The sequence below is a fragment of the Myotis yumanensis genome, unplaced genomic scaffold, assembly GCF_028538775.1.
Source record: "Myotis yumanensis isolate MYYU_CA2020_CCGP unplaced genomic scaffold, mMyoYum1.0.hap1 SCAF_20, whole genome shotgun sequence".
Taxonomy (NCBI): Eukaryota; Metazoa; Chordata; class Mammalia; order Chiroptera; family Vespertilionidae; genus Myotis; species Myotis yumanensis.
Window position 1 is genome coordinate 16,534,963 of NW_027223771.1, and position 23,939 is coordinate 16,558,901.

A 23,939-nucleotide genomic window follows, 5' to 3' on the forward strand; every position below is an offset into this window, starting at 1 on the left:
CTGATCATTGACCCGCTTATGCAAATGAATTTCACCTGCCTCAGCCTCCGTTTCCTCCTGCAGAAAGGGATTCAGGTAACCGACAAGTGACCCTGCTCCCGCCACACAGGAAGCCCTCAAGGTTCCATTGGCTCCTGGGTCCCCCGTGGGAGGGGCCAAACCCCGCCCCTAACCCCCCCCCACCCCCCCCCACCCCCGCACGCCTGGCCCCGCCCTCGACGCTAGACCTTCTATAAAGCTGCTGCTGGGCCTGCTCTGCACCAGTTGGCTTGTGACGGACCAGCGAGAAGGTCGCACGCACGTCCAAGCGCAAGCATTTCCGAAGCCTCACCCACCAGGGACTGGGTGCCAGAAGCTGGTTCCCGGGAAAGGAAGCACTGTGAGGAGCGGGCCTCGGAGGAGAACCCTTCCAAAGCTCCCCCAAGCCCACGCCCCGCAGGTGTCTCTTCCACTGGGGGACGAGATGGAGGGACACCCCCGCGCATCCCGCGGCGCATCCCACAGCTCTGAGCGCCCACGGAGAAAGCAAAGAGCGTCCTCGCCGCTCTCGAGGCCCCTCCTAGGGCCGCACTTTCGTGACTGCTCGAAGGAGAGAAGGGCCGGCCACACAGAGCCTTCTGGCGGCAGAGGCCCGTCCCTTCCATGGGTGGCAGGTGCTCCCTGGATGTCTGAAGTCCATCGCCGGTCCCAGGCCCTGGCCCAAGAGGCACCTCAGAGGCCTGCAGAAGGCCGCCGGGCAGCCTCTCCGGACAGGCACCTGGGGGCACCCCAGGGGAGAGGGGCTGTGAGTCGGACAGGGGAGCGCCCGCCTTCCCACAAGGACAATCCCCCGCTGGGGGCCAAGGGCCAGGAGGAGCCCTCAGCTGGGAGCACCCAGAGACCTCACCCGACCTCCGCCAGGGAGGAAAGCACACGGCCTCTCTGCGGAGAAGGAACCGGGGGAAAGCTGTCCTCTCATGGGGTCCAGAAGAGGAAGGAAAGAGGGGGCAGCAGCTCCCAGAAGTCTACGCCTCCATCGGAGGTGGCTTCAGACAACCCCAAGAAGAAGCGAAAGCACAAACACTCAGGGGAAATACAGTCGCACAAATATGAACAGCATCTACACGGCTTAGATGCAGGAAAGGGGCCAGGGGGCCTGCTGCCCACGGTTAGGGAGATGGTTGGGGACAACCGCAGGACTCCAGAAGGGAATGTCAGAACTCCTCACCTGGGAAGGAAACCAGCAGGTCCCCCTTCTGAGATGGAGGAGGCAGTGGCCATGGCCGCGGCAGCGGAGGAGGAGGAGGAGGAGGAATTTGACCCGCCCAGCATGTCCTTTGAGGCCTACCTCACCTACGACTGGCCTCCATCAGAAAAGGCTTCAGAAAACCCGGTGAAAAGGAAAAACCACAAACACTCAGGAACGAGCCAATCGGACAAAGCCAGACAGAGTCTACACGGCTCAGACGCAGGAAAGGGGGCAGGTGTCCTGCCGCCCAAGGTGAGACAGAAGGTTGGCAGGAACCTCAAGACTCCAGAAGGGAAAGGCAAAACACCTCACTTGGGTAGGAAGCCAATAGGTCCCTCCCTTGAGGAAGAGGAGGAATTCCAGCCACCCACCATGTCTTTCCAGGAGGAGGACTTCACCTACGACCCGCGTCCATCACAGGTGGCCTCAGGCATCCCGACCCTTCTATGGGTGGCAGGTGCTCCTTGGATGTCTGGGGCCCCATCGGAGGTGGCTTCAGAAAATCCCCTGAAAAAGCGAAAGCGCAAACACTCTAGCCAAAGCCAATCAGACAAAGACCAGCAGCGTCTACAAGGCTTAGGTGCAGGGGAGGGGCAGGGCGGCCTGCTGCCCAAGGTGAGGGAGAAGGATGGGGACACTTGCAAGACTCCAGAAGGGAAAGTCAAAACTCCACACTTGGGAAGGAAGGCGGCGGGTCCCCTGCCTGAAATGGAGCAGGAATTAGACGCGCCCAGCATGTCTTCTGAGGCCTTCCACACCCACCACCAGCCTCCCGCCAGGAAAGAGAGGAAGAGTGTCAAGGCTCCAGCCACTGCGCCGGAAGGAATGAGTCTGAGGAAAGAGGAAACGACCAGCGCCCAGGCAGAGATGGGCAAGTGTGAAAAGCGACCGCCACCTGCAGCAGCGGGGGCCAGGCTCCCACTGGTGCCCCCTGCCGGGTCACCCGCCTGGCCAGACCTCGGGCTCTGCCCGGGCCAGCTCCGTGACCCCCCACTTCCTGCCTTTGCGTCCACGTCCTCCTTCCAACCCAGGCCAAGGGCGCCGCCTTCCCCTAGCAAAGAGGAAGGAGCTCGGCTGATGGGAATCAGGGTGCACTCCAGGACACCGGTGTTCTCTGGGTCCAAGAGGGCTGGTCGGTGCAAAATGACCACTATGCTCCAGCAGTGTGTCCAGACCCCGCAGAACAACGTCAACTTGCTCTCTCAACTGAGAGGAGTCCCGTGTTCTCTTCTCCAACACGCTGTGGAGAGTGACACACCTGAGGAGCCGCCTGGCCTGGAGGAACAACATGAAGCACCAGCTGCAGAGACAGATCCCTTATGGAAGCAGCACCAGTGTCACCGCGCCTTGGAGAAAGCAAGGCAGGAAGAACACACGGCACAGCTGCAGCCCCAAGAGCAGGAGGTCCCAGGACTGGTCCTGCAACTCAGCGCCAACAGGCCCCAGGGCCCACCAGCAAAGAGGGCTTTCTCAGAATCGTCTGAAAGAGGAGGAGCAGGACCAGCTGTCCAGGAAAAAGCCCCGCCTGCCCCAGCCCCCGCAGCAGACACCCGGGCTCCCTCTGACCCTGCCAGTCGCCACAGCTGTCACCCCATCCCTGGGAAGCGGGTGGTCAGCGGCCAGAAGAAGCCTGTGAAGAAGATGGCACCACTGATGGCCAAGTCCATTAAAGATTACAAGAAGTGGACCTACTTCCTACGATGAGGCCCGGGCTTGCCCTGGAGATGGGAGTTGGAAGGAGGCCTGCGAGCACAGTGAGGGAGTGCTCCTTCCACAGGAGACCAGCATCTGGGGCGTTGTGGGAACTCTTGGATGTGACTGCCATCGATTTCCAGGGTTGCACCTGTGCACCTTCCTGCCAGCGCAGTCGGGGGAGCTTGTGAGCCCTTGCATGCAAACACCACACACAGAGAAGGATCTGGACCCACAGAGGACAGCTTTTGTATATCTGGGTGGTGGGAATGTGGTGCACTTATGGGATTTATTATCACTTCCTGAAATTTGATTTCCAAGTCTGTAACTATCCATGCATTACCTGAACTGCAATGTATACTACTGAGACTGGTGATCACAGTCATTACTGTCAGGAATTCTTAGATTTCATCAAGACAAAGACTGGGTTATCTTTAAAACCCTCTGTGAGGAGGCATACACAGATTGCCCAACTCAATAAATGATGTTAAAGCGACAGACTCCTGGAGTTTGTTAGTGTTGTGCTTGTGAATTCCTGAGTCACAGCCCCTGCCTCCCCGCCTGGAGAGTGTGTGTGCTTTTGTGTGTATATATACAGGCATAGAGAAGGCTCTGGAGGGGGAAATGGAGAGGTATGATGGTTTAAGCGCATATGCGCATGTGTCATATATACACTTATGAGAGCACTTTGATGTAGCAATTTTAATGATAGGCTTTATATCCTCTACATATGACTGTGTCTGTGTGTGTGTGTGTGTGTGTGTGTGTGTGTGTGTACTCATTCATGGTCAGAAATGATTGTGCCATTTGAAGCCACTTTTCCTCAAGGACATTGCCTCCTTCTCAGGGGCTGAGATGCTGAGCAGTGTGCATCTGAAAACCTCACCCTGGCCAGTGAGCTCCGTGTTTGGAGAATAAGCCCGCACTCCCAAGGGTCACAGGTTTGATTGCCATCAAAGGCATGTACCTGGGTTACAGGTTCAATCCCAGGCCCCGGAGGGGGTTTGGCCAAATGGGGGAGGCTGCCGCCAATCAATCTCCCTCACTTCCTCTGTCTCTTCTCTTACCCACGGTCGCTCCCTTCCACTCTTTCTAAAAATCAATGCGAAAAAATATCCTGGGGTGAGGATTAACAGAAAGAAAGAAAGGAAGACAGGAAAAGAAAACTTCAAGGAGGTACAGGCACAATTGTTGGAATCCAGGAGCCAGGAAGAGTGGGAAGCCTGTAGGGGACCATAGGTAAAAATCTGTGAAGGGCTCAGTCCTAGGAATAAAGACAGAAGAGAAGGTAGGAGTAAGTTGCCCCGTCTCAGTTTCCCAATCTCTAGGTGGCCCAGAAAGATCATCAGTTTCTGAAATTGGATTGAGATGCAGGCCCCTGCAGGCACAAGGCAGAAACAACCCTAAATCCCCTCGACAAGACAATGGCATCACCTTTCATCCAACATTATTTCTAAAAACAAGTGATCAACTACCCTGCCCTACACAGTCAAACACAAGAACAACATAATGAGCCAATGAAACATCAAAATATTGGAACTGTCGGACACAGACTGCTGAAGAACTATTTTGGCCAGTACCGTTATAATAGCATATATTCAGAACGTGCTTAGCAAAAGTCGTTTAAGCCTTTTTGGTGGCAGGAATTGTGTCCCCTGCTCAGCTTATACATGGAGGCCCTAACCCTGAATAATTTAGAATAGGACTGTATTTGGAGATAGGAGTTTTAGGAGGAGATTCGCTTAAAATGACCTGGTTAGGGTGGGACCTTATCCAATAGGACTGTTGTCCTGAGACAAAGAGGACATTTGGATACACAGAGACAGCAGGGATGGTTTTCCATACAGGATAACAATGGCTCAGTGACTAGAGCGTCAGGTACCCGGTTCCATTCTGGTCAAGGGCACTATCTTGGTTGCAGGCTCCTACTCCACCATGGTCAAGACACCTGCAGGAAGCCAATCGGTCTTTCTCTCTGTCTTTTCTGCTCTTTCCAACTCTCTCTAAAAATAAAATCAATAGAGCCCTAGCCGGTTTGGTTCGGTGGACAGAGCACTGGCCTGGGTACTGAAGGGTCCTGGGTTAATTTCCTGACGAGGGCACATGCCCAGCTTCTGGGCTTTGTCCCCAGTGTGGGGCCTGCAGGGGGCGGCCAATCAATGATTCGCATCATTGGTGTTTTCTCTCTCTCTCTCTCTCTCTCTCTCTCTCTCTCTCTCCCTCCTTCTCTCTCTCTCTCTCTCCCTCTCTCTCTCTCTCTCTCTCTCTCTCTCCCCATCTCCCCATCTCCCTTCCGTTTGTTAATCAATAAATATATATTTCAAAAGATAAAGTAAAGTAAAAGCCAATGGAAAAAAAACCATTGGGGGAGGATTAAAATAATAGAAGAATGAAAAAAAAAACACTGCCACCCAGAGGTTGAGCCACAAACTGACTCTTAGGGGAATACAAATTAAGGCAGACTGGATCACAAATACGGCCTGCTTTAAAATCAGGACTGTGATTTACAACACGGAGGAACAGTGTAATGCAGGCAACACTCTCCTAAATACCTGGCAGGACCACGGCGAACCAGGCTGAAGAGTAGAAGAACCGAAAGACCATCACTACTGCAAATTTTTTCTTTTTCTTTTTCTTTTTAATTTTTTCACCTTTTTACTAAGAAACCAATTTTTTTTTCTCTTTTTCTTCTTTTTCCATCACCTGATTTTACCCTTTCAATTACCACATTTTTATTTTTAACCAGTATTATTACTCCTACCATTTTACCATTTTTTAAAGTGCCATTTTATTTTCTCCTTATTTTCTTTTGGGATTAGTGTTCTCCATTCTATTTTCATCGTTCCTTTAGCATTAATTTTCCCTATCTCAATTCCACCTCTTTGCTAAAACCCTCTTCCTTACTTTTCCCCTTTTGGTGTCCTGTTTCTCTTACCCTATTCCTGCTCCAGACCTTCCCAATTCCCTCTTTTTACCCCCTGTCTAATTCCACCCTACTTATATATCCTATTTCCAATCTACTGCTCTAAATCCTTATACACCTATTCTTTATCCTTCTTCACTTTCCAACCATTTTTTTTTCTCTCTTATCTTTCTATTGTTTTCTTGATTGTTGAATATATTGGGCTTTTTTTGTTTTTTTTTTTTTTTTTTAAATTTGTTTGTTTGTTTTGTTTTGTGTTTTTTCTTCTTTTTTAGGACTGGTTGTGAGGTTGTTTTTCTTTTTCTTTTTCTTTTTCTTTTTTTTTTCTGCTGGTTTTTCCCTTCCCTCCCCCACCCCACCCCAGCTATTTTTGTGCTTCTGTTTTCCCTTACCCCTCTGGATATTATTGGTGGTTTGTAGTTTGCATTCATCTCCAGGGATCTGTTGCTGGAATTTGTTGAGATTAGTGGCAGTTCTATTGGAGTTTGCTCCTCATACGGGGAGTCTCTTCCCCACTTCTACTTCATTCTCTTTTTTCGCTCTCTTTTTTCCCCCCTCTTTTTTCCCAATTCTATTTTTGCACTCCTTTTTTGTTTGTTTTTTTCTTATTTTTCTTTTCTGTTCTCTCTTTTATCTTCTTCTCTTCTTTCTCCCTTATCCCCTAATTCTCTTAATTCGGTTGGTCACCTTTATTTGGAGTTATTAATATTGTGAATATACTTGTGTTCAGTGCCTGGTACGTTGTGCCTTGCTCTGTTGTATTTTGTGCCTTTAAATCAACGCAGCAGATCCAAGCAACAGCAGCCCCCTGATCACCGCAGCCTCCTGATCACCACAGCCTCCTGATCACCACACCCTCTGTCTGTGGAACAGCAACTGTACGTGAAGCCTCCCCCCACCAGCCAGAAGAGCCAACACAGCTGTGAACAACACCCACCAGAGGAGCTGCTGCCAACTGGAAAGCAGCTGCTACCGCAACCGTCTGAGCAGCAACCACAACCCAAGGAGCCCCTGCCACCCAGGGAGCAGCCACTGAACACCTCAACATCTACATATGTCAGCGAGATCAAACATGGGTAGGCAAAGAAACCCCCAAAGGAAAGAAAAGGAGGACTCGCCAGAAAAGCAGCTAAGTGAGACAGAGATATGCAACATGACGGAAAAAGAATTCAGAATAAGGTTCCTAGAGTACATGCACCACATGTTCAAGAAGCAAGAAGAAACAGATGAAAAACTCAACTACTTATGCAAGAAGCTAGAAGAAACAGATGAAAAAATCAACAACTTAAGTAAGTCCCAAGAAGAAATGAAGAGTGACATAGCTTCAATAAAAAACTCCATTGAAAGTATCAACAGTAGACTGGGAGAAGCGGAGGACCGAATTAGTGAATTAGAAGACAAGGAAGCAAAACACACTCAAACTGTACGGCAAATGGAGAAAAAAATTAAAAGACAGGAGGAGAGCCTAAGGGAGCTTTGGGACAACATGAAACGAAACAACATACGAATAATAGGGGTGCCAGAACAACAGAAAGATGAACATGGATTAGAAAACCTATTCGAAGAAATAATATCAGAAAACTTCCCTGAGGTGGGGAAGAAAAAAGTCACACAAGCCCAGAGAGTCCCAAACAAGGTGAACCCGAAAAGACCCACACCAAGACACATCATAATTACCATGGCAAATGTTCAGGATAAAGAGAGAATCTTACAGGCTGCAAGAGAGAGACGGAAAGTAACATACAAGGGATCTCCCATTAGATTATCAAATGATTTCTCAACAGAAACACATCAGGCCAGAAAAGAATGGACGGAAATCTACAAAGTGATGCAAAGCAAAGGACTGAATCCAAGAATACTCTATCCAGCAAGGCTATCATTCAAAATTGAAGGGGAAATAAGAAGCTTCACAGACAAAAAAGGGCTAAGGGAGTTTATCACCACCAAGCCAGCCATGCAAGAAATGCTAAAGGGACTGGTGTAAAAAGAAGAAATATCAAGCTCAGAAAGAAAACAGCCACACACACACACACAAAAAGAAATGGCTACAAACAAATACCTTTCAATAATAACTTTAAATGTAAATGGACTAAATGCTCCAACCAAAAGACATCGAGTGGCTGAATGGATAAAAAAACATGACCCATACATCTGCTGTCTACAAGAGACCCACCTCATTAGAAGGGACTCACACAGACTGAAAGTGAAGGGATGGAAAAATATCTTTCACGCAAATGGAAAGGAAAAGAAAGCTGGGGTAGCAATACTTATATCTGACAAAGTACATCTCAAAGTGAAGGCCATAACCAGAGATAAGGAAGGCCACTTCATAATACTAAAGGGATCAATACAACAAGAAGATATAACCCTGGTAAACATATATGCACCCAATGCAGGAGCACCCACATACATAAGAAAACTTCTGGAAGATATCAGGGGAGAGATCGACAACAATACAATCATAGTAGGGGACTTTAATACACCACTGACATCACTGGATAAATCCGCTAGACAAAAACTCAGCAAAGAAACAGCAATCCTAAATGACTCACTAGATCAGATGGACTTAATTGACATCTTCAGAACACTTCACCCCACAGCTGCGGAATATACATTCCTCTCAGGTGCTCATGGGACATATTCAAAAATAGACCACATATTGGGTCACAAGCAAAGTCTCCACAAATTCAAGAAGATTGAAATCATAAAAAGCTTCTTCACAGACCACGATGGCATAATGTTAGAAATAAACTACAATAAAAACAACCCAAAATACTCAAACACTTGGAAGCTGAATAGCATGTTATTAAATATTGATTGGGTTACCGATGACATCAAAGAAGAAATTAAAAACATCCTGGACACTAATGACAATGAAAACACAACAATCCAAAACCTCTGGGACACAATGAAAGCAGTCCTGAGAGGGAAGTTTATAGCTCTACAGGCCTATCTCAAAAAACAAGAAAAAATGGTAGTCAATCATCTAACTCTACAACTCAAAGAATTAGAAAGAGAGCAACAAGAAAACCCCAGAGTGAGCAGAAGGAAGGAGATAATAAAGATTAGAGCAGAAATCAATGAAATAGAGACCAAAAAAACAATACAGAAAATCAATGAAACCAAGAGCTGGTTCTTTGAAAGGATAAACAAGATTGACAAACCCCTAGCCAGGCTCACCAAGAAGCAAAGAGAGAGGTCCCAAATAAACCAAATCAGAAATGATAGAGGCGAAATAACAACAGACCCCACAGAAATACAAATGATTGTTAAACAATACTACGAGCAACTCTACTCCAACAAACTGGACAACCTGGAGGAAATGGACAAATTCCTAGAAAAATACAACATTCCAAAACTCAATCAGGAAGAATCTAAAAACCTCAATAGGCCAATAACTATGGAAGAAATTGAAGCAGTCATCAGAAAGCTTCCAGCAAACAAAAGCCCAGGGCCAGACGGCTTCACAGGGGAGTTCTACCAAACATTCAAGGAAGAACTAAAACCTACCCTCCTCAGACTACTACAAAAAATTCAAGAGGAAGGAACGCTTCCAAGCTCATTCTATGAAGCCAGCATCACCCTAATACCAAAACCAGGTAAAGACATCACAATGAAAGAGAATTACAGGCCAATATCCCTCATGAACATAGATGCCAAAATCCTCAACAAAATCTTAGCAAATCGGATCCAGCAGTACATCAGAAGGATCATACACCATGACCAAGTAGGATTCATCCCAGAGATGCAAGGATGGTACAACATCCGTAAATCAATAAATGTGATACATCACATAAACAAATTGAAAGAAAAAAACCACATGGTCATATCAATTGATGCAGAAAAAGCATTCGACAAAATCCAACACCCATTTTTGATAAAAACTCTCAGAAAGGTGGGAATAGAAGGATCATACCTCAACATAATAAAAGCCATATATGACAGGCCCACTGCCAACATCATACTCAATGGACAAAAACTAACACCATTTCCCCTAAGAACAGGAACAAGACAGGGATGCCCACTCTCACCACTCCTGTTCAACATAGTACTGGAAGTATTAGCCATTGCAATTAGGCAAGAAGAAGGAATAAAAGGCATCCAAATTGGAAAAGAGGAAGTAAAACTGTCCTTATTTGCAGATGACATGATATTATACATACAAAACCCTAGAGACTCCATCAAAAAGCTACTAGACTTAATACATGAATTTGGCAATGTAGCAGGATACAAAATTAACCCCAAGAAATCTGAGGCATTTCTATACACCAACAGTGAACTTTCAGAAAGGGAGATCAGAAAAACAATCCCATTTACCATCGCACCAAAAAAATTAAGATACCTAGGAATAAACTTAACTAAAGAGGTTAAAGACCTCTACTCAGAAAACTACAGGACGTTGAAAAAAGAGATAGAGGAAGACATAAACAGATGGAAGAACATACCATGTTCTTGGATTGGTAGAATCAACATCATTAAAATGTCCATACTACCCAAAGCAATCTATACATTCAACGCACTTCCCATTAAAATACCAATGGCCTTCTTCAAAGATCTAGAACGAACTCTCCAAAAATTCATCTGGAATAAAAAAAGACCCCGAATAGCTGCAACGATCCTGAGAAAGAACAAAGTAGGTGGGATCTCAATGCCAGATATCAAGCTGTATTACAAAGCCACTGTTCTCAAAACTGCCTGGTACTGGCACAAGAACAGACATATAGATCAGTGGAATAGAATAGAGAGTCCAGAAATTAGCCCGAACCAATATGCTCAATTAATTTTTGACAAAGGAGGCATGAACATACAATGGAGCCAAGATAGTCTCTTCAATAAATGGTGTTGGGAAAATTGGACAGACATATGCAAGAAAATGAAACTAGACCACCAACTTACACCATACACAAGAATAAACTCAAAATGGATAAAGGACTTAAATGTACGACAGGAAACCATAAAAATTCTAGAAGAATACAAAGGCAACAAAATCTCAGACATATGCCAAAACAATTTCTTCACTGATACAGCTCCTAGGGCAGTTGAAACTAAAGAGAAAATGAACAAATGGGACTACATCAAAATAAAAAGCTTCTGCACAGCAAAAGAAACCATCAACAAAACGAGAAAGCCCACTGCGTGGGAAAACATATTTCCAATGTCATATCTGATAAGGGCCTAATCTCCAAAATTTATAGGGAACTCATACAACTTAACAAAAGGAAGATAAACAATCCAATCAAAAAATGGGCAAAGGACCTAAATAGACACCTTTCAAAAGAGGACATTCAGAAAGCCAAGGGACAAATGAAAACATGCTCAAAGTCACTAATCATCCGAGAGATGCAAATCAAAACAACAATGAGGTACCATCTCACACCTGTCAGAATGGCCATCATCAACAAATCAACAAACGACAAGTGCTGGAGAGGATGTGGAGAAAAAGGAACACTTGTGCACTGCTGGTGGGAATGCAGACTGGTGCAGCCACTATGGAAGGCAGTATGGAGGTTCCTCAAAAAATTGGAAATGGAACTCCCATTTGACCCTGTGATCCCACTACTAGGAATATATCCCAAGAAACCAGAAACACCTATCAGAAAGGATATATGCACCCAGATGTTCATAGCAGCACAATTCACCATAGCTAAGATCTGGAAACAGCCTAAGTGCCCATCAGTAGATGAATGGATTAGAAAACTGTGGTACATCTACACGATGGAATACTATGCTGCTGTTAAAAAGAAGGAACTCCTACCATTTGCAACATCATGGATGGAACTGGAGAGCATTATGCTAAGTGAAACAAGCCAGTCAATGAAGGAAAAATACCACATGATCTCACTCATTCATGGATAACAAAGACCATTACAAACTTTTGAACAATAATAGATACAGAGGCAGAGCTGCCTCAAACTGATTGTCAAACTGCAGTGGGAAGGCCAGAGAGAGTTGGGGGGCAGGAGGGAGGGGAGTAAGAGATCAACCGAAGGACTTGTATGCATGCATATAAGCATAACTAATGGACATAAGACACTGGGGGGTAAGGGAGGGTAGTGGTTTGTCAAGGGCGGGGGGGGGGGGGGGGGAAAGGATACTTATGTAATACCCTTTGTAATACTTTAAGAGGAAAATAAAAAAAAAAAAAAAAATATAATAGAAGAATGATATTTAAAACTTTATTTCATTTCGATTAAAAAGACACACACACACACACACACACACACACCAGACACACACCATGTGTGCATTTGTGTGTATATGCACACACGGAAAAGATTTAGATGGATGTTTGGAGATACACCAAGGTCCACCCCCGGTGAACACCTCCGTGTGTCTGAGTTGTGGCAATGTAGTGTTTTTGTTTTACTACTTTGTGTGTGTGTCACATATCCTTTCCTCAAAATGGATTTATGACTCTGAGGATTCGTGCAGTGTTCACTCCGCCCATGGATACTTCTGAGCGTATTGAACACAATGATAACGCTCAGGAACTCTCACTTCTTACCAATTCTAACACTTGGGCTATCTTTCAAACCCCGAATGGCAAGGGAAATACAGACTTCTCAGCAAATAAGGTTAAGGCCACGGCAAATCTGACGGGAAAACTCAAAGGTATGCCTATGGAATCGTCCAAGCGACCAAATAACTTCACATATAGACAGAACAAGGTGGAGCATCCACGGAGCTCCCCGATTTGCTCAAGGGGTCAGAGCAGGTTCATTCCTGGGGATGAGCTGCCATCTATTTCGTTCTTCTCTAGTCAAAGCGATGGAGCCAGTGTGGTGACTGTGGAGTTGTGCTTTGGGGCAGGCATCAGAAAGCTACTGCAACGGAGTCCTTGTAGGGTGAAGGCAAGTGCCCTCAAGAACTCTGGAGGGCGGAGGGCTGATGTGAGGCAGGCCCGACTGCTGGTGTGCAGGTGTGCAGGTGATGAGAGCACAAGGTCATTCAGCCATTCTTTCCGGAAGAACTGATGGAGGCCTTGCTCAGACCCTGCTCCGCGGGGACCCACAGACACAGGGACTAGTCCTGCCCTCGGTAGGGCTAAGCTGTTTGACTGCAGACAGATGGCGTTCTCTCCCTAGGCTCCCACTCTTCACCCTGTTCAGAAAGGTACCATCACCCTGGCCCTCAGCTTCTTCACCTCCAGCTTCCTGTCTTCCTGATCATTGACCCGCTTATGCAAATGAATTTCACCTGCCTCAGCCTCCGTTTCCTCCTGCAGAAAGGGATTCAGGTAACCGACAAGTGACCCTGCTCCCGCCACACAGGAAGCCCTCAAGGTTCCATTGGCTCCTGGGTCCCCCGTGGGAGGGGCCAAACCCCGCCCCTAACCCCCCCCCACCCCCCCCACCCCCGCACGCCTGGCCCCGCCCTCGACGCTAGACCTTCTATAAAGCTGCTGCTGGGCCTGCTCTGCACCAGTTGGCTTGTGACGGACCAGCGAGAAGGTCGCACGCACGTCCAAGCGCAAGCATTTCCGAAGCCTCACCCACCAGGGACTGGGTGCCAGAAGCTGGTTCCCGGGAAAGGAAGCACTGTGAGGAGCGGGCCTCGGAGGAGAACCCTTCCAAAGCTCCCCCAAGCCCACGCCCCGCAGGTGTCTCTTCCACTGGGGGACGAGATGGAGGGACACCCCCGCGCATCCCGCGGCGCATCCCACAGCTCTGAGCGCCCACGGAGAAAGCAAAGAGCGTCCTCGCCGCTCTCGAGGCCCCTCCCAGGGCCGCACTTTCGTGACTGCTCGAAGGAGAGAAGGGCCGGCCACACAGAGCCTTCTGGCGGCAGAGGCCCGTCCCTTCCATGGGTGGCAGGTGCTCCCTGGATGTCTGAAGTCCATCGCCGGTCCCAGGCCCTGGCCCAAGAGGCACCTCAGAGGCCTGCAGAAGGCCGCCGGGCAGCCTCTCCGGACAGGCACCTGGGGGCACCCCAGGGGAGAGGGGCTGTGAGTCGGACAGGGGAGCGCCCGCCTTCCCACAAGGACAATCCCCCGCTGGGGGCCAAGGGCCAGGAGGAGCCCTCAGCTGGGAGCACCCAGAGACCTCACCCGACCTCCGCCAGGGAGGAAAGCACACGGCCTCTCTGCGGAGAAGGAACCGGGGGAAAGCTGTCCTCTCATGGGGTCCAGAAGAGGAAGGAAAGAGGGGGCAGCAGCTCCCAGAAGTCTACGCCTCCATCGGAGGTGGCTTCAGACAACCCCAAGAAGAAGCGAAAGCACAAACACTCAGGGGAAATACAGTCGCACAAATATGAACAGCATCTACACGGCTTAGATGCAGGAAAGGGGCCAGGGGGCCTGCTGCCCACGGTTAGGGAGATGGTTGGGGACAACCGCAGGACTCCAGAAGGGAATGTCAGAACTCCTCACCTGGGAAGGAAACCAGCAGGTCCCCCTTCTGAGATGGAGGAGGCAGTGGCCATGGCCGCGGCAGCGGAGGAGGAGGAGGAGGAGGAATTTGACCCGCCCAGCATGTCCTTTGAGGCCTACCTCACCTACGACTGGCCTCCATCAGAAAAGGCTTCAGAAAACCCGGTGAAAAGGAAAAACCACAAACACTCAGGAACGAGCCAATCGGACAAAGCCAGACAGAGTCTACACGGCTCAGACGCAGGAAAGGGGGCAGGTGTCCTGCCGCCCAAGGTGAGACAGAAGGTTGGCAGGAACCTCAAGACTCCAGAAGGGAAAGGCAAAACACCTCACTTGGGTAGGAAGCCAATAGGTCCCTCCCTTGAGGAAGAGGAGGAATTCCAGCCACCCACCATGTCTTTCCAGGAGGAGGACTTCACCTACGACCCGCGTCCATCACAGGTGGCCTCAGGCATCCCGACCCTTCTATGGGTGGCAGGTGCTCCTTGGATGTCTGGGGCCCCATCGGAGGTGGCTTCAGAAAATCCCCTGAAAAAGCGAAAGCGCAAACACTCTAGCCAAAGCCAATCAGACAAAGACCAGCAGCGTCTACAAGGCTTAGGTGCAGGGGAGGGGCAGGGCGGCCTGCTGCCCAAGGTGAGGGAGAAGGATGGGGACACTTGCAAGACTCCAGAAGGGAAAGTCAAAACTCCACACTTGGGAAGGAAGGCGGCGGGTCCCCTGCCTGAAATGGAGCAGGAATTAGACGCGCCCAGCATGTCTTCTGAGGCCTTCCACACCCACCACCAGCCTCCCGCCAGGAAAGAGAGGAAGAGTGTCAAGGCTCCAGCCACTGCGCCGGAAGGAATGAGTCTGAGGAAAGAGGAAACGACCAGCGCCCAGGCAGAGATGGGCAAGTGTGAAAAGCGACCGCCACCTGCAGCAGCGGGGGCCAGGCTCCCACTGGTGCCCCCTGCCGGGTCACCCGCCTGGCCAGACCTCGGGCTCTGCCCGGGCCAGCTCCGTGACCCCCCACTTCCTGCCTTTGCGTCCACGTCCTCCTTCCAACCCAGGCCAAGGGCGCCGCCTTCCCCTAGCAAAGAGGAAGGAGCTCGGCTGATGGGAATCAGGGTGCACTCCAGGACACCGGTGTTCTCTGGGTCCAAGAGGGCTGGTCGGTGCAAAATGACCACTATGCTCCAGCAGTGTGTCCAGACCCCGCAGAACAACGTCAACTTGCTCTCTCAACTGAGAGGAGTCCCGTGTTCTCTTCTCCAACACGCTGTGGAGAGTGACACACCTGAGGAGCCGCCTGGCCTGGAGGAACAACATGAAGCACCAGCTGCAGAGACAGATCCCTTATGGAAGCAGCACCAGTGTCACCGCGCCTTGGAGAAAGCAAGGCGGGAAGAACACACAGCACAGTTTGACAATCAGTTTGAGGCAGCTCTGCCTCTGTATCTATTATTGTTCAAAAGTTTGTAATGGTCTTTATTATCCATGAATGAGTGAGATCATGTTGTATTTTTCCTTCATTGACTGGCTTATTTTACTTAGCATAATGCTCTCCAGTTCCCTCCATGCTGTTGCAAATGGTAAGAGTTCCTTCTTTTTTACAGCAGCATAGTATTCCATCGTGTAGATGTACCACAGTTTTCTAATCCATTCATCTACTGATGGGCACTTAGGCTGTTTCCAGATCTTAGCTAGATAACATGCTATCTTAAGTGATAACAGGTCCTTTATGTTAGGCATAACTACTCATTTGATAAAGAAGATGAAAATATTCGTGTCATTAGCTTTATGAATAACAATTAAACGTAGAAATATTTTAATTATCTTCCTGTAAGTTTTTAAATTGAATTATTGTCTTGTACTAGAACTAGCACCATATATATATACATATACATATATATATATTCATATACATATATATATATTCATATATATATATATATATATATATATATATATTACTATTCTGTGGATGAATGCTTTGTATGTGGGGGAAGTACAGTACGTGCTCAGCTAGGGGTAAAAGAACCACTATTCCTACTGGGGCTTTGTCTGGTGTGGAGACACACAGGCATGTGGGGCATTTGGTTGACTAGAAAGCTTTAAGCAGCAGCACACGCACATTTGGTGTTAGCCAAGCAGTGCGTTTACAGGGCTAAAAGGAATCACACAGTAAGAACCTCTCCCTACATTCTCTCAATCAGCGGTTTTTTTTAGACATGCATGTCAAATTATTTTAAACTTAAAGATTTACACATGTCATAATAGAAATATATTTCTTGATATACGTGAAATATGGCAAATGAGAAAAATTCACATTTGATTTTACCACTGTGAACAATTATATAGTCACTTCATCTTTTCCACATGCATCATTTCTCTAAAATGTTAATTACTATGTAAATACAATGTTGTAACTTGCTTTTAAAAATAATTAAATGCTGCTATAAAGTCCACTTAAATTGTCAACTTAAAAACCTCTGACTAGCCCTGACTGGTTTGGCTCAGTGGATAGAGCGTCAGCCTGTGAACTCAAGGGTCCCAGGTTCGATTCCGGTCAAGGCTATGCCGGAGCTGCAGCTGTGCTGTGTGTTCTTCCCGCCTTTCTTTCTCCAAGGCGCCGTGACACTGCTGCTGCTTCCATAAGGGATCTGATTTAAAATAAGGGATCGATGTTTCTCTCTCATCGATGTTTCTAACTCTCTATCCCTCTCCCTTCCTCTCTGTAAAAAATCAATAAAATATATTTTTAAAAAACAAAAAACCTCTGACTTACCCAGTCCCCTCACTAAACACTTGTTTCCAGTTTGTTGCCATTACTACATAGAGCTTTTCCATTCTTTTTAAATTTTTTTTATAAATTCCCAGCAGTGAGTCAAAGGGTATATACATTTTCATGGCCTGACATAATTCCAGTTGTTTTTATTTGTCTAAGAGTTATCAATTTATACTGTCTTCAATAATTAAAATGTAGCTATTTCACTGAGGATAAAAAAAGAAATAGTGGTTTTCTTCATGCAACACAGTTATTTTGAGATTCAACACTTATCCTTATGTGAATAGTTACTTTTTGATTGATGAGTAGTATTGTGTTCTATCGTAATGACTTTTCCTGTTGATATGTCTATGATGATGGTTATTTCGAGGTTTGAGGTATTAAAAATAAATCTTCAGGGAAAATTTGTTTTCAGTTTTCTCTATTATGTATATGTTTTACTTATCAAACTGTTGTTGTGTAGGTAAAAGTTTCACACGTTAAGATATGTGGAAATGTGACACAAAATGGTCTTTGATTTTGCCTTCCACACACCCAGAGTATAAAATAAATCCAGTTTTTATGCAACTCTGCCAGCACATGCAATGGTTAATGTTTTTAAAGAGCACCCAGAATTGAGTCTAGTGTTAACTCACTTTTGTTTTAATTCTATTTACCTACGAATTTTTTATGGTGAACAGTTTTCACACATTTATTTATACTGTCTTTATCTTCTTTGTTAAAAAAAAAGTCAGCTCATAATCTCTTTCAAATTGTTTAAATAAATTTATTTTAACCTGAAGGAAGATTGTGGAGCATCTAAGACATATGTTTGAATTTAACTCATTCCTCAATGACTCAAGTGACTTCTGTGCCATGTGGAACTATAGGTTTTGAATACTGGAAGGAAACTTGTTTTTCTTCATTTTTATTTTATGTTCAATTTAAGCAAACTTGCTTGTGGCATAAACTTGGCTTAATAGACATGGGGCCCTGTTGGGGTCTGGCTGCCTCCTGTCAGCACAGCAGCCACTACTCATCCAGGTCCAGGTACCTGGGCTGAGCTGCACAATCATCCCCAGGGGATGATGACATCTCTAGGATTAAAGCCAAGAAGTGATGCAAAAATACAGCTTGCCTTAGAAATAGCTTACTTATACATTTAATCTACATTGTTTGCATTCTCCAGTACCCTTTTTAAGTTTACACATTGGATAATACATTAAGTGAAGTCTAGGATTATAATATTTGTTAATTTTCCTGGTGTAAATACTCTCATCATTGTCAGTTACAAACTGCTAAAATGATGGCATTGAACATAGGCATGTTAAGATATATCAACTGCACATCATTATATTTTACTTGCAACATGCTGATACAGTAGCAACAAATATGCTCAAGAACTCTCATAATAAAATAAAATTATTGAGAACTGTCCATTCTTAAAGTTTGATGTAGTTTTATTTGATTTAAAATATATATATATATATATATATATATATATATATATATATTGTTTTATTGCTTAAAGTATTACAAAGGGTATTACATATGTGTTCTTTTTTTTCCCCCGCCCTTGACATTTTTAAGCATATGTTTTTGGTGTTGACATGCATTCCTGCATGGCTGAAACCAAGATCTCCCTGCCCTTACCAGTGCTTCATTCTCAGCATATAAAAGAAGTGATGCAAAAATACAGCTTGCCTTAGAAAAAGCTTACTTAAATATATCCATGTAAAAGACACTTATGAAACCCCATGAATCCTAGCTTGCCTTCCACTACTCTGTGTCATCATGATGGTTTTTGTATCTACCTATTCATACATGGTTGGGTATTTTACATAAATTGCTCCATATGTCTTGCCGAGGTCAAATAGCTCACTGGGTCAGATAATCATCTCAATATGCCCAGGTTGCAAGTTCCATCACTGGTCAGGGCAATTACAAGAATCAACTGCTGAACGTGTGAAAGTATGGAAAAAAGAACAGCAGTGTGTGTGTCTCTCTTTCCCTATTTTCCTCTCACTCTAAAATCAATATATGTGTTTAATCACCCAGTCAGTTCACATGTGTGAACACCAGCACAGCCCAAGCCCCATGGTGACCAGCAGCCAGGATTCTCAGGCAATGGTCCAGAGAACAGTATGGGGGGTGCTCTTGCTGTAAGTGTGGCAGGGGGGTACCTGGGCTGAGCTGCACAATCATCCCCAGGGGATGATGACATCTCTGGGATTAAAGCCAAGAAGTGGGAGAAGCTTTGAGCTAGGACATGCCTCTGTGGTCTCTGCACCTTCCAGTCAGGGATTTTAGGCTGGGTTATTTCACATTCAGATGGTTGAGAAGCCCAGATTCCTCTTAGATGGCAAGGCTGAGAGCAGCAGTGGCAGCTGGGTAGGTGGGTGGGTGTGGGCAGGCAAAAGCCCAGGGCAGTTGCCAGGGAGAATTGGTGCTAAGCCAGGTGTGTGGCTCTGAGGCCCAGCAGGAGAGTGGAGAGTTCCCACCTGGGACCAAGAGCCCCTGTGAGAGACCAAGAGCCCCAGTGTGGGCTCCATCTCTGTGCACAGCTGGGCCCCTGTCATTCCAGTACAGGTTGCATGTGCTCCCTGGACCTGGATGAGTAGTGGCTGCTGTGCTGACAGGAGGCAGATGGGGACAGAGTTCCAGCCAGACCCCAACAGGGCCCCATGTCTATTAAGCCAGGCAGTGAGGGGTCCTGCTTCTCCAGAGCTTGTATCTCAAGCCAGGGGACATGACGGATCTGTAGTCCCCAGAAAGTTAACTACCTGGTCAAAAAGGGTGTAGATGTGTTTGGGAGGGAGGGGCTGTAGGAGGGGGGTGGTTCCTACAGGTGGAGTGAAGGGACTGGGCAGGGACAGAGCTTATTCCAGACTCTTATAATGTGTGTCTAGGAGGGAAGTCACCTCATGAGCTCATAGACAACTTGGTGTTCATTCAGCAGTGACTTAAGTGAAAGAGTGATTATTAAATTTTGGTTCGGAGGGTGGTTGGTTTGGTTTCAGAAGAAATAAGGGAAAGACAATTGTCAGTCTTACTTAGAGCCCAGCACTGGCCTGACTGGGTCTTGGATGGTAGGGCTTGTCCTTCTCAGGCTGAGTTTGGAACTGTTCTGAGAGAGATGGCAGCACTTCTTCCACCTCTGAGCTGAGGCTGGCATCCTTGCTGCCTAGCAGGCTGGCTGTCCAATGGGCTTAGTGGCAGGAATGATTCACACACAGCTGCCTTCCTCACTGGAGAGAATAGGTGACTTGTGGCTCTCAATCCTTGCACTAAGCTAATGTCAGGATTGAGCAGACCCTACATGAAAGTATTTCAGCTTCACAAACCATTGGCATGAGTTAAATAACATCTATTATGTTATTAACTTTTAAGGAAGAAGATACAGCCACATTTTAATTTGATATTTTCAACAGTTGATTTTTACCCAAAGAAAATTAATTGACTTCACTCGATGTTTTTCATACATGGGAAGTTACGTATTGAATTTTAATAAATGTGACATATAATGCTCAACACATCTGTATTTTCTGAGCCTTTTCAAACAACCTTTTCATACCAACATGAAGAATATGCAATTGATGTTTTAAAAAGATAATGCTAAATATACTACTTTGGGTTACTGGACAGTTACTAAGAAATGTTTAATAGCATCTACCAAACTGTTATAGGACAAGTTTTATAGAGATTGTATAGTTTTAAAATGAGTATTATAAAAATGTGCTTACAATTTTGTGAAGTGTTGCTACCAGAAAGGTTAATCCAAGGACAAGTTTGTTATTGCTGAGATATTTAGGAAGATTGTACAAATCTGAACATAGAGTTATTTTTTAAGAGTTTGTGGAAACATTAATTAAGTGGTCTAATTTTACCCTCATTCTATAGATGTAGCTAGGAGTCCCAGAAAGTTTAAGTGAAATCCCTAAGACCACAAAGCTAACTGGTAGCAGGGATCAAATGAGAACCCAGGGCCAGTGCTCCTTCTACTTTTCCTGTTGGCCTGTGTAGAGCCATTTGAGGTTAGACCATAGAGCTGTGACTTAGGAGATCTTAATCCTTTAAAAATGTTTTCTGTATAAATATGCTCCTCTTATGAGTCTTGATAGCATTATTTAATCACCAGAGGCCCGGCGCATAAATTTATGACATTGAAAGGAAATTAATTGGAAGAAATGTTTTAATATCACTATTCGCCCTTTATTATAATAGAAGTGTAAACCAAATTCAAGATCAACAATTACAGATTGAAACACATGGGTACGACTGGCACACTGAGAACTTTATATATATGTTGATAAACTTGCTTACTTAGACCTCCTTTCTGATTTAGCTGAACTTTTTCCAGGCCAGTGAAGCACCCCAATTTTTCTTTCAGGATATTGTCAGCAAAACAGCAGTAAATACCAATATGAAGCAGATTATTATTGTAGATCATGCAGGGAGAACAAAGGGTGAAATATTTAACTATAGCGCTGTTTGACTATATTCTGTGCAGTGAGAAAACCTGAAGTCTTGTTCAAGTTCTACCATTCATTACTTCTTTTCAGTTGGGTCAATTTTTAAACATTCTAAATCTCCATTTACTGGCTAATGAAAAATAACAGGATTCTACTGAGTCTCCTCTCTACCTATTCCAGGACTTCTGTGAGGATCACATGAGATGAGGCTCATGAAAACACTTCAAAGACATTTGGTTAAAGTGTAAAATGTTTGCGCCTGGCTATAAAGCAAGTGGGATGAAGATAATCCAAGGAGGCTAGTTGCTTGGGAGAGGATGCCTGGCATTGCTGTGTGACATCATTACCCGGTGCCCACAGCCACCATTTCTGTGCTGGGCTGTGGGTTTTGTGCCATGGGGTGGTGGTGGGGCCTGTGTCCCACTTGGGAAAAGCTGAATGTGCTTTTGGACTCCAGGAGCGCAGTGCCCTTTCTCTGAAAATGGTCAGTTCAGGTCATGGCAGCTCCAGTATTGAACATCTGCACCTGGTGGTCAGTGCTCATCATAGCGACTGGTCGGATGGTCAAATCCTTAGCACATTAGCCTTTTATATATATACTAGAGGCCTGGTGCACAAAAATTTGTGCACTTTGGGGGGAGGGGGGTCCCTCAGCCCAGCCTGTGCCCTCTCGCAGTCTGGGAACCCTCAGGAGATAAGGACCTGCTGGTTTAGGCCTGCTCCCTGGTGGCAGAGGGCAGGCCCAATCCCTAGGTGCAGGCCCTGGTTGGGCTCAGAGCTGGACTGATTGGGGAGTTGGAGTGCCGCCCCCTGTCATGCACAGAGCAGGGCGGATCGGGAGGTTGTGATGCCACCCTCAGTCACGCTCAGGATAGGGCCAATTGGGAGGTTGGGGCACTGCCCCCTGTCACACCATGTTCTGCCTCTGTCTGCCTCCATCTGCTGGGTGCCTGTTAGTCTCAGTTAATGAAAGAGTCTCTGGAAGCACTCAAGTTGCATGAGGTAGGCTTTCAGGGAGTCCCCAGGTAGAGGTGAGTGGAGTTCACCAGACTGATGCAGGTTCAAGCTCAGTGTCAGTGTTGGGTGTGAGGCCATTCAGCAAATTTCCCATTGTATACGAGGTCCAGCTGCCACCCACTGGGTCCTCACACATCTTTGAGCAGTGTACAGAAGACACAGACCTGGCATTGTTTGTAGGAGGAGAATGAAAAAGTCAAAAGAGGCTGCTTCCCAGGATGAAGATGCCTGGGATCTGTAGTCTGAGATCAGCCGTGTGAGCTGAAGGGCTTTGCAGAGTGTCTGTGCATTCTCAGAGGTCAGAGAGCTGCTTCCTGTGGTGGATGATTCATGGGTCCCCTGGGATGCCACAGGGGAGCAACAGCATGGCGGATCATGCAGGTGTGATGTCCTCCTCAAGTAGTGAAAAGTAGAGTCCCCTCATCGGTGGCTGGTTTCAGCAGATTCATCCCTCCATTTCTACCCTAAGAGAACTGGAGCTCTCTCCAGACTTCTGACCACATGCACAGTCATTGGCTTCCTGAGCAGCACTCTCCCTGCCTTCTTTCCTCAAGGCTGGATGAGCCAGGCTGGCTGGAGTGTAGGGAAAGGAGGATAGAGGTCCGTTTGGTGGGTTGAAATGCTATTAAAACCTTTAAGGCTTAAATTTATTTTTCCTGTGTCTGCTCCCACACAACAACTGAGCAGCCAAAGTGCTGCTTAGCTCACTCTCAAGGAAGCACAGTACTGCCTTGCACCAGTGCCACATGTCACCGGAGCAGTGAAGGGAGCAACTGGAGGAAGAAGACAAGGGATTCCTCTCCCAGGGGTGTAACACCCTCACAGGCATGATTCTGTCTGGAGAGCTGACTACTGCTGGAGCGCTTAAAGCTTTTAGGCACAGAGTGAAATGATCTGATTTATAATTTTTAAAGATCACTCTGATTTGCATTTTATTTGTATTAAAAATTGTTTTACTAATTTATTTTTTTCACTTAGGGGTGACATTCAATATTAGCTTCAAATGTACAAAATAGTGATCAGGCATTTACATAACATATAAAGTCATCTCCTGATAAGCTTAGCATAGGATATCTTTGAAAGGGGTATTAATCCTATTCATGAGGGCTCCACCCTCATAACCTAATCAACCTCAAAAGACCCACCTTTTATTTCTTTTTAATCAACCTTATTTGGGTGACATTCATTAATAAAATTATATAGGTCAGGTGTGCAATTCTATAATGCATTATCAGTATATTGTATTGTGTGTTCACTGCCTTCAAGTCAAGTCTCCTTCCATCATCATTTATCCTCCCTATGCCCTCTTCTCCCTCTTTCACCAGTCACCCACCAACCCTACGCCCCACTCCCCACATGCCACCCCCACCTGCCACCATAAACTCCACTCCCCCAGCACCCACCTGCCACCTCATTCTCCACACCTCACACACCCAGCCCCCATCTGCCTCACCACACCCCACACCCACTGCCCCAACCTGCCACCCCCA

General features: G+C 46.3%; 1 protein-coding gene and 1 non-coding gene across 2 annotated transcripts; one reads left to right on the forward strand and one right to left on the reverse strand.

Annotated features, from left to right (window-relative positions):
* The first annotated feature begins 664 nt into the window (after positions 1-664).
* Positions 665-2,932, forward strand: LOC138998611 (elongin-A-like). The gene has a single exon (XM_070400745.1). It carries the CDS (start codon positions 665-667, stop codon positions 2,930-2,932), a length of 2,268 nt encoding a protein of 755 aa, XP_070256846.1.
* Positions 2,933-23,106: 20,174 nt separating this feature from the next.
* LOC138998740 (small nucleolar RNA SNORA74) lies at positions 23,107-23,309 on the reverse strand. The gene has a single exon (XR_011469241.1). It is a non-coding gene; the product is annotated as a small nucleolar RNA SNORA74 (small nucleolar RNA).
* Between the last annotated feature and the right edge of the window lie 630 nt (positions 23,310-23,939).

Excerpts from the sequence above, each read along its gene's own strand:
- LOC138998611 (XM_070400745.1), top strand. The coding sequence starts at position 665 with ATGTCTGAAGTCCATCGCCGGTCCCAGGCCCTGGCCCAAGAGGCACCT.